At 36.3% G+C, this 16,956-nt stretch overlaps 1 protein-coding gene and 1 long non-coding RNA gene across 4 annotated transcripts; one reads left to right on the plus strand and one right to left on the minus strand.

Moving 5' to 3' along the window:
• On the plus strand, positions 992–9,020 carry LOC109328516. 3 transcript variants are annotated; one of them, XM_019562016.1, is made up of 13 exons: positions 992–1,097; positions 2,586–2,835; positions 3,429–3,638; positions 5,349–5,429; positions 5,525–5,611; positions 5,705–5,800; positions 6,841–6,894; positions 6,972–7,389; positions 7,472–7,669; positions 7,780–7,978; positions 8,190–8,238; positions 8,343–8,382; positions 8,680–9,020. In XM_019562016.1, the coding sequence occupies exons 2-13, from the start codon at positions 2,593–2,595 to the stop codon at positions 8,829–8,831; spliced, it is 1,827 nt and encodes a 608-aa protein (XP_019417561.1). In that variant the 5' UTR covers positions 992–1,097; positions 2,586–2,592; the 3' UTR covers positions 8,832–9,020. The 3 variants fall into 3 exon arrangements, with proteins under 3 accessions (XP_019417561.1, XP_019417563.1, XP_019417562.1); XM_019562018.1 differs by having other exon boundaries at positions 993–1,097; positions 7,475–7,669; XM_019562017.1 differs by lacking the exon at positions 992–1,097 and adding an exon at positions 1,183–1,298.
• On the minus strand, positions 8,902–16,118 carry LOC109328517. The gene is made up of 2 exons (XR_002105447.1): positions 15,989–16,118; positions 8,902–9,102 (listed from the first exon to the last, which is right to left on the minus strand). It is a non-coding gene; the product is annotated as an uncharacterized LOC109328517 (long non-coding RNA).

The raw sequence follows: 16,956 nt of genomic DNA on the forward strand, positions 1-16,956 counted from the left end.
TATAAGGGGAGAAAATGCATATATAGTAAAGTATGTATCATAAATATTTTTTGAGTCTCGTCGCAAAAATATATAAATATTTTCTCCAATTTAATTTTTTAATGTTTGTATTTAATTATTATACTTTATGGTGCCATCTGCCCATGTCTCTAATTCTTATATTTTAAATATTGGTCGTTTCAAAGTGATGGTGATAGTGTAAAAACATATGGAGATAACTAATAAAATTTAAAAAAAAATTAAAATTTTATTTAATTAAAATTTAGTCTTAAATAAAAATATTAAAAATATAAATATATTTATCTCTAAATATTGTATATGTTTCTATACAAGTTTTTCTAGATTTTCTCTATACAAGTTTTTCTAGATTTTCTCTGTACAAGTTTTTCTAGATTTTTAATCCTCCACTTTATTTGGTTTGAAACTGTGATATTCATCATTGTTTAGATACTAGTTAAATTAGAATAAATACTGATTTTATTCCCTTAAATATTTACCTCTGTCAATTTACTTTCCGAAAAATTGAGAATATTAAATGTATGAATAAATAATTATTCTTATCATTTTTTATAATTTTGAATAAGTACTATATTGATTCATATTTACGATATTAAAGTACAAATTTAAAATTTACCACATTGGATATTCAACATTAAATATGTCAAACTTTGACATTTGATACCTTACAATACATAGAAAGATATCTTTTATCGTTGCACCGACCCATATTAGTCCCCCTTCTCTTATTAAATTGTTGAGGAAAAAAAAAATGTATGCACTGACAATGTAAAAGATTTATATATTGTTATTATATCATCTACTATAGATGTTTAATTATTGTTGACTTTTTAAAATAAGTAATCCAAATGAAAGGTAGATAATACTATGCATGTGTATAAATTTTTACTCGCTAGTGTTCAGGTTTTACGCTCTAAATTGTTTATTGTTTATCATCAATTATTAATTAATATTAGATTCCCCATTTTGCCCCCACCCTCATTCTGCTCTGTTTTATTCCTCTGTTAATAACAAATTCACATATCTATTCTCTGCATCAAATAATCAATCCTTTGTTTCCATCATCACTTATTCTTCAGGTATGTCTACACAACCCTTATGTTTTTTTGTATTTAATCCATAGTTCTCAACAAGTGTATAAACAATAAGAAAGAACCCAATTATTTTCTCTACTTATATATTATTTTTCTTTCAATTTGGTTCCTGTAGTTTTCTGATTTTTTCCTCTGCTAAAAATCGTTTCTATTGTTTTTGTATACATCTTTTGTTATCGGTTTGTGGTAATTGTTTTGATCTTCGTATCTATATGTTTAAAATATTTATGTGAATTCAATCCAAAGGTGAATAATTTTGACTCTTGTAATTGTAGCTCGAGTTTTATGTGCTTCAATAATTTTCTCTGTAATAATCATATATCTTTGTTATTTGAATAGTATATAACTATATATAGCATATGAATTTATATTTCATTATTTAAATATATAATATTTGTACTTGATGGGAAAGCTCGGCACAAGGGAGCCGGTGCATGAGACTCCCATCAAGCAGGGGTATGAAAAGTATAGATTAGTATTTTAAATAGCAGTTGTAGTTGCGCAGTGTTTTAATCTGCAGTTGCGGTCACGATTATTATCAGGTTTGCGTTTACTACAATTGCAGTTATTGCGATGCAGATTGCATCCGTTGTAGTGTTAGTTATTTTGTGAGTAAAAAATAATTTTGGTATCAATACGGTCTAGTGCAGCCCAAAGTGGTCTGATATGGTTGCGTTGTGGCCCGTTGCGGTACATCATTGTGATTCGATATCACACTGTGATTGCGGTATGATGCAGTTGCGTCGGTCATCGCAACCACCATATTGCGGCCGCACGTGATGCGGTCCGTAATTTGAAACACTGATATTGATGTATGCAGTCTTACCATCGCAAGCGAATAAACTATTTTCAGGATTTAAACTTATGACCTTTACTAGGTCACAAGTCAAATGACCTTACTGATGACCTCTATTTGATGGGATGCGGATTGCGGTTGCGCAGTGTTTTAAATAGCAGTCGTGATTGCACAGTGTTTTAAATTGCGGTTGCGTTCACGATTGTGTTTACTGCAATTGTGGTCGATGCAGATTGCGGCCGTTGCGGTTTGAATTATTTTGTGAGTAAAAAAATATTTTTGATATCGATGCAGTCTGATGCGGTTGCGTTGCAGCCCAAATGCGGTTCAATGTGGTTACGCTGCGGCCCGTTGCAATCACATCATTGTGATTTGGTATCACACCACAATTGCAGTAGGATGCGGTCGCGTCGGTCACTGCAACTGCAATATCGCGGCCAGATCACGTGAAGATCCACAATTTGAAACAATGATATAGATGTATGCAGTCTTACCCTCGCAAGCGAATAAACTATTTTCAGGATTTGAACCCATGACCTCTACTAGGTCACAAGTCAGACGACTTTACCGATGACGGATACCTTTGCAAAATACCAGCCTCTAATTTTGGACCACTATTTGTAACAGCAACAATATAGTTATCTTCAAATGACTTGACATGTTAATGATTCTCGTAGGTCAAACATGGAAACGCCACAAAGTCTGCTCAAAATCTCTGTTACATGGAGGGGAAAGAAGTTTATTGTCGAGATGGATTTAGGTACCAATTTGAAGGAGCTGGGCCAGGAATTGCAAAAATTAACGAACATCCAAGAAGATACAATGCGGTTCATTGTTCCACAGATTTCTGGCAAATCCTCAAAACTGCTTGCTCCCTTTTCTACTGAGCATGCGCATTTAAGTTTGCAGGAAACTTCCATTACTGAGGTAACTATCATCTAATGTGCTTTAATATTTTTCAACATTAAATATATGTTTCTTACTAGTGTAGCTCACAAATTTAGGTTTTATTGTTCTATAAAACTTTGCATTATGTTAGCTGGTCTGCTCTATTTCTCTGAAAATGCTTTTTTTTAAATGTTTGTCCTATTCAAACTAAATTATCATCAAGTGCTTTGCAAAGCAAACCTCTATTACTATGAGATGCAATCGGTTGTTGGATGCTCATTCTTTAGAAAGCTTGAGTGACTGTGGTTCTTGTTATATGCTATTCTACTACCAGCCATATCATATTCACGCCTTCAATTTTAAAATTCTATAAGTAATTCATATATTTGTTTTCTTCTGATAAGTCTTCATTTTGAGGTGTGAGTTGCTTTATAGTGAAACAACACTGATCCTCTTGTTTTAGTCTCAATTTATTTAATCTTAAAGATCCATCTAAGTGTTTCTTTCAAATACAAAAGCAATTCATCAGTTCACGGCTGTAATGATCACTATAGTATCATAGGAAATGGTCTATGTGTTGACTAAAATTACTAGGCTTATTGTTCCCTAAGTTTCATTTCCCCCCTCTTCAGGCCAAGTCAATTAAAATGATGGGTGTGTCAACTGATGAGGTAGAAGATGTTCTACAAAATGCGAAGGCAAATCTGAGAATAGCTGGATTTGAGGATGAGGAAATGAGACAAAAACAACGAGTCTCACATGGACTTGGATTTTCATTGAAACTTCCACAAGGGCCTTATATTTTTTGTGAATTTCGCACGCTTGAAATTCCAGGAGTCAAGGTATTATTTTATTATATGATTATTAATCTTTGTTCTCAATCAAAGAATTATGCATCTATGAAATTGTACTTTGTAGGTTCTTCTCTGGCATTTACTTTGTTATTAATGTCAAGGTGTTTTGGTAACAAATATGTACATTTTCTTATGAATGGGAAAGTGCAGCCTACGTGTGGTTGTAAGGTCTAGATTTATTATTCTCATAGTTTTTATATGAGAACTATTATCACTTGAGTCACTCCATATATATAAATATGTAAGTATAATTAGTAAAGCTGAGATTTTATATATAAGGGTTTTACAAAACTACCCTTGTATATGTGTTCAGGTTGGAGGTTGAAGTGAGTTTGGGCTAGGGTCGGGGAAACCTGAAACCTAACGGGGTCTGGGATGGGGTTCATTTTTCAACCCTGAGGGATTCGAGTTTGGATTTCAAGGCCGGGGTTGGGGAAAGTAAAACCTAACCTTGTTACCATCCTTACGATTAACCATGTAGTTCTTAAGTGATGGGCTCCCAAAAAGGTGATGCATATTTTTGGTATAAGTAGTGTGGATCAATCTATATGAGTTGTCTTTAACTGTATAGTCACATAGCCACACAGTCTCGGGATGCCTCTCATTCCGGTGTGTAGTTGGTTCATTCATGTGCCCATCCGCCTAGAAATGCTTGCCTGCTCCTTTCTCGCATGGGTCATGCACTCCCCACCTCGTTAGCCCTGAGTGTAATATAAATCATGAAAAACACCACCACTACATTTCTCTCGATACCACTCTCTGGCCATGTCCCACATTATTTTCCAAAGAAACCATCAATTGCAAGAAAAAACAGACCAAACTGCTGGAGACAAGTCACCACACAAAGAAATAGAGAAAGAAACATTACAAACAAACTATAACACCAAATCCAAAATTCACAAATTGCCAAAAGCTCACATAAATCAAGATCGAACACTGCCACCGCTAGCCAACAGGAAGCAAAGCTAGAAGAAGACACTACCAACCGAGTAAAACCTCATGAACCTGACTTGAAAATGACACAACTTATGAAGCAAAATCACCAAATTGGCCTCAAAACCCTGACCAACCTTAAATCTTTCCAGCGAACTGCCCATAAACACAAGTCTGGCTAGAAATTGCCCTGGATGGCATGGATTAGCCACCATCCACTCACCCAGATTAGATTGTGTCCTCACTCTCAGTAGATCCAACACATGACAGACACCATGCAGAGCCACATATTGGATGTATGTGCTAACCAATTTTTGGGTGGTGAGTATATGCTGGTCTTCATTCCAGAAACATTGCGGGATGCACAAGAAGGGAGAGGTTGTTTCACGAATGGAAAGGAGGAATGGATAATAGCATTTTTGAAAAAGTAAAAGACTTTTCTTTATTGTTGATTTGTCTACAAAAGAAGGTTTAAGCTCTAGATATACCATATGATACAAATGAAAAGAGGGTGAAGTGAATCGATAAGCCATAACACATTTTGTCAGGCACTAGCATGGAGAAATATAGGATACCAAAAGACTGGGTACCCTTACATGTTTTACACATGTATAACAAGTTATAATCATTCTTAACTCTGCATGCTTCATGAACGTAGTTGTGTTAATGGTGAATGATTTTTCAATACATTCTTTGCACTCTCCTTATGATGTAAAATTGAGTGGAGGTTTTACAATTTTCATTGATATTTTCCATTATCTTCAGCTACATCCTCCCCCCTCTGAGGCACTGAAAAGAATGCACATGCTTGCTGCAGATCCTGGAATTGTTGCTGTCATGAACAAGGTACATTACATGAATTCTTATATAATTAAACGTTTACTATGAAGGGGCTCCTATATGGTGAATGTTCTGACCTGTGTTTAATTTGCATCTTATAGCATCGTTGGCGGGTAGGAATTATGACTGAGATGCCTCCCATTGGCTATGTTGGTGTTAGCCCAAAATGCCTTTTGGGTTTAAATAAGGTGATGACTTCTTCAGCATGAGGAAGAATGACAGTTTAGTATCCAGCACTATCCTATTGTTAATTACTCTTGTTCTTTCAATTTTGGTTACAGAATCAGGGAGAAGAAATATCATTGCGTCTTCGAACTGATGACCTCAAGGGTTTCAGGAAATATCAAAGCATCAAGAAAACTCTTCTGCATGAACTTGTAAGCTATAACATGGACCACAAGTATCATACGTTTATATAACATCTTAAATCTTTCACGGAAAACTATTATGTTTTTTCCTTATTCAGTAAGTATTTTAAATAAAAATGAGGCTAAACTAGTGGAGTCGTCCTATAAGTTATTTTTTGAGTCTCAAGTTAGTCATATAAGTTATAATAACATTCATTATAATAACATTCATTATAATAACATTCATTCCTCTTCTCCTCCTCCTCCTCCTCCTCCTCCTCCTCCTGCTCCTGCTCCTGCTCCTGCTCCTGCTCTTGCTCCTGCTTCTTCTTCTTCTTCTACTTCTACCTCCAATTACACCCCAATTCTGAAAAATGTGATTCTATGTGGCGGTTTTCAATGGCTCCGGCGAATTAATGAAGGTCTGGCTACAATGGAATAAGGTGGATGGTGGGGTTGGTGAGGTGCTGCTACAGACATGGGAGAAGATAACTTATGTTCTCCCTCGGGTGAGATGGAGAAGAAAGCAAAGGAAAATTTTCCTCACCAAAGGTCACCGGAAAAAATAGAGGGTCAATGGTCAACCTCGGCGCACCTGTAAGGTTGTTGCTTAATGGCCAAGCGGCCACGAGCTCAAATCCTGGAAACAACCTCTCTACTTGCGGGGGTAAGGTTGCGTACATATACTCTCCCCATAGCTTGCTTGTTAGGAATCTCGTATACTAGGCCGCCATTTTTTAAAGGTCACTGGAAAAATGGTTGGTTGCTGGAAAAAGATGTAAAAGGTCACTGGAGAGAAGGAAGAAGAATGAGCAGAGAAAGATAATATTTTAATTACTTTTAACTGATTTTTTAACGGTGTTAAATGGAAAGGACAAAAATGACTTCTTTTGAAAACGTTCAGGACTAATTTGGAACAAAAAAAATTCACTTTGCTTACTTGAATCTCGAAAATACTTAGGACTAATCCGCTAGTTTTGCCTAAAAACTATGGCTAAAAATAAAGTACAATTGTGTACATGGCAAATGATGAAATGAAAGTTATGAAACTAATGTCTATTTTGTTTCAGGCACACATGATATATTCTGATCACGATGCTAACTTCTATGCTCTAGATAAGCAGGTGCATGCACATGTTTTTTTTTGGCTGTACAGTGTGATTTAGTTCTGTATGTTAATTTAAAATGTTTTGTTTGGCAGTTAAATCAAGAAGCTGCTAGTTTAGATTGGACTCGATCTGCAAGCCACACTTTGAGTGAAATAAGGAATTCTAGAATCTCTGAGGAAGATTTTATAGCAGAAAGTAGTAATATTCCTCAGAAGCTTGGAGGTAATCGTACAGATTGGCTAACAAGTGCTCGGGAATCTTCAGTTGCTGCTGCTTACCATCGGATGCTTCATGTTTCTGCGGACAAGCCAGGGGGGTCTGAAATAAATCAAGAGCCAGATCCTTGTTATACAAGTGAAACACCTGATCGTATGACACCTGAGTCCAATGCAATCATAGATATTGGCATGCCCATCCTTGTTGAGAAAGGGTATAACAGTGAGCCTGACCCTGATGATCATAATATCAATGGAATGAAGCAGGAGCCTGATCCAGATGATTCTCACCATGGTAAGGTTGTTTCTTATGATATTTGATCAGGTATTACTGACAGCAGAATGTATTTGAATGTAACGCTATTGATTTGATGTAGCAGAAACTTTGCCTAGTAATGTGAATTTGACTTCACTATACAAATCTAAAGAACCTGATCCAGAGGATGCAGAAACTTTGAAACCTGTTGATTCTACAGAAATTACTCTGGATAGGCATAACCTGTCAAGGATGGACATTCATAAACCTGACAGTGGTGACTTGGAAGCAGAAAAGAACAATTCCAAACATGGAAGCGGTATGTTGCTTGATCAACTTGGTACCAGTGTCCTTAATGTTGGACATCAAATTAATGAAAACCATGTTATTAACAACCTGCTGATGATAAATTTCATATTTTGATGGCAGAACCTGATCCTGATATGCGCGAAGAATCATCTACTATGCAAACTGATGAGCCAGATCCTGATGACGAAGAATTTCAGAGGATTAATGATCCAGTGACTGCTGTTTATAACCGTTTGCAGAAGGCCCTGGAAATGCTGAGAGGTGATACTAGTTCAATGCAAACTGCTTCAAGCCTCCAAACTCTCTTAAAAATAATTAGGTATGCCTATATACTACACAAGATTATTGTGTGTAATTATTGATAGTTTGATACCCTTTATGGGTTGAGTAGACAACTAGACATCCTCTCGCTTTAATAGATTAGATTTGAAAAGTTCCAGAAAATACTTTGTACTGAATCTCTGTCTAGTTAGGACTTACAGTGTTCCATTCTGCATGTATCTTTCTTACTAATTACCATTTGATGGTAGGAATGTGATTGAACACCCAGAGGAGATGAAATACAAGAGATTGCGGAAGGTACATTCTATGTTACCTTTTATGTTGTTGCCTTAGACATTGCTTTATCCTAAGATTTCCTTTCGAAGTTTTCCATATCTACATAATGCATGTTCCATTTGCAGGCTAATCCAGTCATCCAAAATAATATCCTAAATAATAAAGGTTTGCATCTTCAAACCATTGATTTCTAATTTTAGTGATGCTTGTTGTGTAGAACTGCCATCTAGACATAGTTTCTTATGTGCAAGTTTTTTAAAGGATCCTTGGTTTTATATTTTGTTGTGACTAGGGTAAAATTTAATGCAACATAATCATAGACTACTTAGAAGTCTAAACTAATTTATCATGTAAAGTGTTGTTTTTTCTAGAAGGCAATGCCAAAGTAATAATTACAATTTATGTTAAATATACAACTCTTTGCACTATTTGATGCTCTATCTTCAATTTTTATTGCTACAGCTGCCTTGGAAATTCTCTTGTTGGTTGGCTTCAGCGAGGATACTGTGTTGGACAATCTTGGGAAGGCAGAACCTTATTTGGTGCTGAAGAGGAATGATCCTGGCTTATTGTGGCTGGCTAAGTCCACTCTTGAATCATGCAGAGCTTGCTAGATCAATATATGGAAGTATGCTATATTTAAGATGTTCATCGTGTTATAACTAAAGTGAATAAGGATTAAAATTTTCTATAGTAATAGTTATAACTTGTAAATAAAAGGATTATATAGAACACTGAAATATTTGGGGGAAGAAAAAATGTATTTGAAGTGTTAATAAGAACATGATGATATATTTATGGGATGATAGTATGGTGTATTTAGTGATTACAAGTTGACTCTGTTGATTGTGTTGTATCTTTATTAGTTTCCTTAGATAGTTGATCCTAATGTTAGAATTCCTGATAATTTATGGATCACAAATATAATTCTATAATTGTGTTATGCCCATTATGTAATTAGTCAAAACATAAAATGATCTTCAGTAATTAATTTGGTGGCTAAGGGCATATGTGTCATGAAATATTATAAGTGTAGATACCTTCAGACAATTTCTGATTTGATGAAGGGACTGAATAAGAATTATTGCAACTTGAGAAGTAACCGCTTCGGTTACTTTTATGGGTTATGGTCCTCATTTGTAGAGCAACAGGTTTTCAAGTGTGGGGTTAAGGAGAATAAATGTGGATTAGGATAGTGTTATCCATAAGGATAAAAACACTATCAAGTTATCCATAGGGTAACAATAAGGCAACATTTCCTCATCAAGAATCACTCTTGGAACTTTGGCATTTCTCAATTCCCCTCTAGAGAAGCATAAGGAAAACCATCAAGTGCTCTAACATCTGGAAGATCATCACACCCTCATACCTTCGAGATTTTAAATGGCTAATCCAGGTATGTTGTTCTTCTTCACCATGAAATCAATTGGGGTTTCTTCGGTCTGGATCATGGTTGTTCCATTTGGGTTTGTGTATGGGCATAAACATTGTGTTAATGAAACAAAGCCATGATCATTAGGACTTCCGCGTTCAATCTAAGGATTATAGATGGAGAAATTCTCCAACAAGTGGTACCAGAGCCACCCCAATTTGATTCATGAGTGAAATTAGGGTTCTTACTTTTCTTCGCCAAAATCTGAATTAATTTAGGGTTTTGGTGTTTTCATTTATGCCATGGATCGATTAGGATAGGCATTCATGCTTTTTCATATGAATATAGATAGATTCAAAATGAATGAATATTGTTTTTTCTGATGTTTTCTTGAATTTTTTTGGTAATTTTTCGAAGTCAAGGGATATAGAAATCGCAATGTTCGTGTTCTGTCGTAGTGCTCTCGCCCAAGCGAGAGTGGCTCGCCCAAGCGAGAGCTAAACAGAAGCATTGGCGAGAAGATCCTCGCCCAAGCGACAACTCACCCAAGCGAGTGTACGGGCGACATAAGGCTCGCTCAAGCGATATGTCTCACCCAAGCGAGAGCCAAACAAAAGCATTGGCTTCTATTGCGCTCAAGCGAGAGTACCTCGCCCAAGCGAGGGTTCCTCGCCCAAGCGAGAACTGAACAGAAGCTTTGTCTTCTATTCGGCCCAAGCTAGAGTACCTTGCCCAAGCGAGAGTACAATAAGATTTGTGGGGCCGTGGTATCTTTGTGCATTGACTTTAATTGTTATGTGATTGTCCATTAAGTTGTCTGTTATTTCAAGTGAGCCAATTGAAGTGAAATATAGCCAAAGTGGCCCCTTACATGGATATAATTCATAAAGAGTACTATATGTAAGTGTGTATGATTATTCATGCGAGTATTAGCTAGCCCAAAGGAAAGTTAATATTTGGCCGACATATACACCTGTGATGATAAACATGTCATAATTCTAAAGTTTTATACGTGTGACTGATGAATCAATCCAAAGAGGGATTCGTCAGTTGACATGCTTTATTATGAATGTTTGATCATTACAACAAGAGTACCACTTGCAGTTAATATCATTGTCCAAAGACTTGATATTAATGGTGCACTAAGTATCTTGAATTGGACATACCATTGTTTAAGCACATTGATACATTTAAATTGTGAGTATATTTTAATATTTTGTCTTTTGTCTGATTCAGCTACATCAATTACTTATATATCTGCAAATTTAAATTCGATTCTAGTCCTTAATGGAGAAAATTTTAAGGACTGGAAAGAGAACATGGAAATTGTTCTTAACTGCATGGATCTAGACTATGCATTAAGGGTAGAAATTTGGAATCTGGTGCCTCTGAAGAGAGGAAGGATTATGAGAAGTGGGATCGCTCTAATCGCATGAGTCTGATGATCATTAAGCGTGGCATTCCAGAAGTCTTTAGGGGTACTATCTCGGATGAGATAAATAGTGCCAAAGATTTCCTTGCTGAGATTGAAAAGCGCTTTGCAAAGAGCGATAAGGCGGAAACAAGTACTCTGTTACAGAACTTGATTTCCATGAGGTATCAAGGCAAGGGAAACATAAGAGAATAGATTATGGGAATGTCCAACATTGCTTCAAACTTAAGGTCCTTAAGCTTAGATGTCGGAAGACTTACTCATACATTTGGTCTTGCTTTCCCTTCCTGTACAATTCAGTCAGTTTAAGATTTCTTATAAATGTCAAAGGAATAAATGGATTCTAAATGAGCTCATTTCATTTTGTGTGCAAGAAGAGGAAAGACTGAAGCGAGAAAGGACTGAAAGTGTCCATTATGTTACTACCTCTAAGGACAAGGGCAAAAGAAAAATCACTTCAGAGCCCAAGAATGAAGTTGCTAAGGGTCTAGTGCAAAAGAAGCAGAAGCAGACTGATGTCTGTTACTTTTGCAAATCAACTGGACATCAAAAGAAGAAATGTGTAAAGTATCAGCCTGACGCGTTAAGAAAGGTACATTTCTTACTTTGATCTGCTCTGATGGTCTGTTCTGAGGTCAATTTAACTTCAGTACCTGGAAACACCTGGTGGTTAGACTCTGGTTCAACTTCTAACATCAGTGTTTCAATGCAGGGTTGCCTGAGCTACCGAAAGCCTAATTATGTTGAAAGATACATCTACGTTGGCGATGAAAAATCGGTAGAAGTGGAAGCTATAAGGCATTTTAGGTTGTTATTATGTACTGATTTCTATTTGAATTTGAAAGACACTTTTGTTGTACCGTCTTTTATACGGAATTTAATTTCTGGTTCTTATTTGGACAAATTTAGATATTATTGTTCATTTGGAAACAATTCGGTTCAATTGTCTTTCAATTCAAATGTTATTGGAACTGGTTCACTTATTTTAAATGACAATCTGTATATGCTGAATACTATAGCTAACTATAATGAAACCCTGAATGTGGAATCACGTGGTACTAAGCGTAAAATTGAAAATAATAATTCAGGTGCATTATGGCACAAGCGTCTATGTCACATCTCTAAAAAGAGAATTGAGCGTCTTATGTCAGATGGAATTATGAATTCCATTGACTTCACAAACCTTAAAGTTTCCGTCAAATGCATAAAAGGAAAACAGACCAAACAATCGAAATATGATGCATATAGAGCCTCAGACGTCTTAGAATTGATACATACAGATATTTGTGGGCCATTCCCTATGGCTTCCTGGAATGGACAACAATACTTCATATCATTCATGGACGATTATTCTTGTTATGCATACATTTTTCTACTTCATGAAAAGTTCGAATCATTGGACGAGTTCAAAATTTTTAAGACTGATGTTGAAAATCAACTCAGCGAAAGGATTAAGTGCATCAGATCTGACCGTGGTGGTGAATACTACGGTAGATATGACAGTTCAGGTGAACAACGTCCAAGGTCTTTTGCCAAATACTTAGAGGAATGTGGTATAGTCCCACAGTACAACATGCCAGGATCACCTAGCATGAATGGTGTGTCTGAAAGACGAAACCGAACTTAAGGACATGGTGAGGAGTATGATTTGTCACTCTACCTTACCAGAGTCACTCTGGGGAGAGGCACTTAAGACAGCAGCTTATATTCTTAATAGGGTACCAACTAAGGCAACTGCTAAAACACCTTATGAGCATTGGACTGGGCGAAAGCCTAGTCTAAAGTATTTTCATGTGTGGGGATGTCCAGCTGAGGCAAGGCCTTATAGGCCTCATGAAAAGAAATTGGACTCCAGTACAGTGAGCAGTTACTTTATTGGTTACTCTGAAAACAAAGGGGCTACAAATTTTATGACCCAAATTTAAAATCCATATTTGAGACGGGTACAACCATGTTCTATGAGGATATTGAGTTTGAGAGGGAAGATAATGTTAGAAATTTTGTCTTAGAGGAAGAATCCGTATCTATTCCGGATGCGATTCATATGGCTGCTTTTGATGAAGCAGGAACCTCCTCAAGACATAGTTGATGAAACCTTCCCTACTCAAGGTGAGTTAGTAATTCATGAAGGAGAAACTCAAAACCCTCAAGAACATGGACAAGAGTTGCAAGAGCCAATAGCTTTGTGTAGATCCACTAGAGAAAGGAGAAATGCAATTCCATATGACTACATTTGCTTTCTCCTGGAACATGAGGGTGATGGCTTAATGGACAATGATCCATTAAACGTTCGTGAAGTCATCCAAAGTTCTAATTCGGAAAAGTGGATTGAAGCAATGAAAGAGGAGTATAAATCCATGCAAGACAATAAAGTTTGGGAACTTGTCCCATTACCAGAAGGTAAGAAACCCATTGGTTGCAAATGGATTTTTAAGACCAAGCGAGATTCTAATGGTAATGTGGAGAAATATAAGGCGCGTCTTGTAGCTAATGGTTTTACTCAGAAGGAATGGATTGACTATAAAGAGACTTTCTCTCCAGTTTCAACGAAAGACTCTCTTAGGACAATCATGGCTCTTGTAGCACATTATGATGTGGAGCTTCATCAGTTGGATGTCAAAACATCTTTTCTAAATGAAAACATTTATATGGTGTAACTAGAACACTTTATAACATGAGACTGAAAGAATATGATTTAAAAATTGACAAAATCCATCTATGGGCTAAAACACGCGTCTCGTCAGTGGTACCACAAATTTCATGAGGTGATTCTCTCTTTTGGTTTTGAGATGAATTCAGTCGAAGATTGTGTGTATCACAAGTTCAGTGGGAGCAAATATATTTTCTTACTCTTGTATGTGGATGACATGCTGCTTGCCACTAATGATGTGGGTACCTTATTAAAAATCAAGAAATTTCTATCCAGTAATTTTGAAATGAAGGATCTTGGTGAAGCTTTGTTTTTATTAGGAATTCAGATACACCGAGACAGATCTCGGGGTATTATTGGATTATCACAAAAAGGCTATATAGAAAAGGTACTTAAAGATATGGCATGCATGACTATAAAGAAATGGATACTCCAGTTGCTAAGGGAGACAAATTTAGTCCCAATCAGTTCCCTAAAGGAAATCTGGAAATTCAGGAAATGCAAAAGATCCCTTATGCATCAGCTGTAGGGAGTCTTATGTATGCTCAAGTATGTACGCGTCCGGATATAGCATTCATAGTTGGGGTTTTAGACAGATATATGTGTAATCCAGGAATAGACCATTGGAAAGCAGCCAAAAGGGTCATGAGATATTTAAAGGGAACAAAAGACTATATGCTCACATATAGAAGATCAGAACAATTAGAGATCATTGGGTATTCTGACTTCTATTTTGCGGGATGCCAAGATAGTAGACGATCTACTTCGGGCTATGTTTATCTATTAGCTGGTGGTTCAGTTTCTTGGCATTTGACAAGCAAAACTTTGTTGCTTCATCCACCATGGCAGCTGAATATATAGCATGTTATGAGGCATCACTTTAGTCATCATGGCTGAGAAATTTTGTTACTGGGCTGCGAATTGTGGAAAGAATTGAAAGACTACTAAAGTTATATTGTGACAATAAATCAGCTATGTTGTTCTCCAACAACAATAGGAGTTCAGCAAAGTCGAAACACATCGACATTAAGTTCCTAGTTGTTAAGGAGAAAGTACAAAGTGGACAACTTTCCATAGAACATTTAGGCACTAACTCAATGATTGCGGATCCTCTTACAAAAGCTATCACACTCGAGGTCTTTCATGATCATACTACTCACATGGGTGTTCTACAATGTGAGGATATTTTGGTATAGTAAGAGTTGGAATGTGCACATATTTTATTATGTTCTATGTAATTTCAGTGTTATGTATGGATACCTTGTATTCAAATTTTAGTTGATTAATCATTCAGTTTGGTATTCTGTCCTTATACTTTGTACAATATGGTTTTATGTTATTATTAAGGATCTCAATACAGTTAAGTAGGACAAGTTGAAAATTGACATGTACCGATCATATTCATGTGATTTTCATGCTATTCATTTCATGATGAGTCTATGTCATTTAGTTGTGTCAATGTTGGTGATCATTGTTGAATTAGTCATGATTGATAAGGTGAAATTCACCGTGATTCGATATGAAGACAAGACTAATAGACGAGATATTTAGGTATGCCTAAGTCATAATGACAATACTTAAGCGCACAATAAGGATAACATGTATGGAGAATCATATGTGACCAGTGGGAGATTATTAGAATTCCTGACAATTTATGGGTCACAAATATAATTCTATAATTGTGTTATGGTCATTATGTAATTAGTCAAAACATAAAATGATCTTCAATAGTTAATTTGGTGGCTAAGGGCATATATGATCATGAAATAATATAAGTGTAGATACCGTCAGACAATTTCTGATTTGATGAAGGGACTGAATAAGAATTATTGCAACTTAAGAAGTAACCGCTTCAGTTACTTTTATGGGTTATGGTCCCCATTTGTAGAGCAACATGTTTTCAAGTGTAGGGTTAAAGAGAATAAATAAAGGTGGATTAGGATAGTGTTATCCATAAGGATAAAAACACTATCAAGTCATCCTTAGGGTAACAATAAGGCAACATCTCCTCATCAAGAATCACTCTTGGAACTTTGGCATTTCTCAATTCCCCTTTAGAGAAGCATAAGGAAAACCATCAAGTGCTGTAACATCTGGAAGATCATCACACCCTCATACCTTCAAGATTTCAGACGGCTAATCAAGGTATGTTCTTCTTCTTCACCATGAAATCAATTGGGGTTTCTTCGGTCTGGATCATGGTTGTTCCATTTGGGTTTGTGTATGGGCATAAACATTGTGTTAACGAAACAAAGCCATAATCATTAGGACTTCCGCGTTCAATCTAAGGATTATAGATGGAGAAATTCTCCAACACCTAATCCCTTAAGTTTACACATTGAATAGTCTTAGTATGTGTCCAAGGTGACCCCACAGTTTCATTTAGACATCAGTGACCTGTTTATCGTTCAACTTGCACCGTGGGCATTGTAATGCGCCTGCACATGCGGTTGTTGTATGGGAAAGGTTCACCTTCCAAGGTTTTGTTCTTCGCATTTTTTGGTCTCATTCTACTAGCCACTTTATTGATTGACCTTATTGTCGGTTTGGTTTGGATAGGTTTTGGTTTGGTTGAAGTTGTCTTTTGTGATTGTCATGTTTCTTCTCTCATGGCTAAGCCAAGCTCTCACATGGAAACTCTCAAGGTTGTCTTTTTTCGATGTATATTAGGATTATCTACAGTAGGCTCGACCACTAACTACAACTTGTACCGACAATTCTTCCGTTTATTTCTCTAGATCACTACGTGTTGATTCTTGGATTTACATAACTGGTAATCCCTGTGTTTTTTTCTGAACTTTTACCTCCCAAATCCTTGTGCACTATATTACCCTTGCTATAGATTCCAAGGTTCAGGCCATTGAAGTTGGTCAAGCTCAAGTATCACCTCTATGGTCCTTGTTCTTATATTTCTGTTTGTGATTGATTGTCACGTAGTTTCTACCCGTCTACTTACCCGCTCATTAATTTACACTTACCTTTAATTATAATTCTTTCTTTATACACCAGTAAAGTATGAGACAACTTTTGTGAAATGAAGTAATCTCTATTAAGATGTGTGGTTGCTGTCGCGTTCCAATTTTTGGTTGCACGATTTCATTAGAGTCACCACTATATTTTTTTTAAGTAAAAATGTAAAAAAATATTTTGGCCCAATTGCATTGGGCCTTGGACTTTGATATTCAGGTTCGGGAGTCGATTACACACTAGGGAAGGTGTTAACAACTCAGTTCCCCATTTGAACGGTAACTTATTATATTACATGGATTATTAATTGTGTTATTA

This window comes from Lupinus angustifolius, chromosome LG15, assembly GCF_001865875.1.
Source record: "Lupinus angustifolius cultivar Tanjil chromosome LG15, LupAngTanjil_v1.0, whole genome shotgun sequence".
NCBI classification, from domain to species: domain Eukaryota; kingdom Viridiplantae; phylum Streptophyta; class Magnoliopsida; order Fabales; family Fabaceae; genus Lupinus; species Lupinus angustifolius.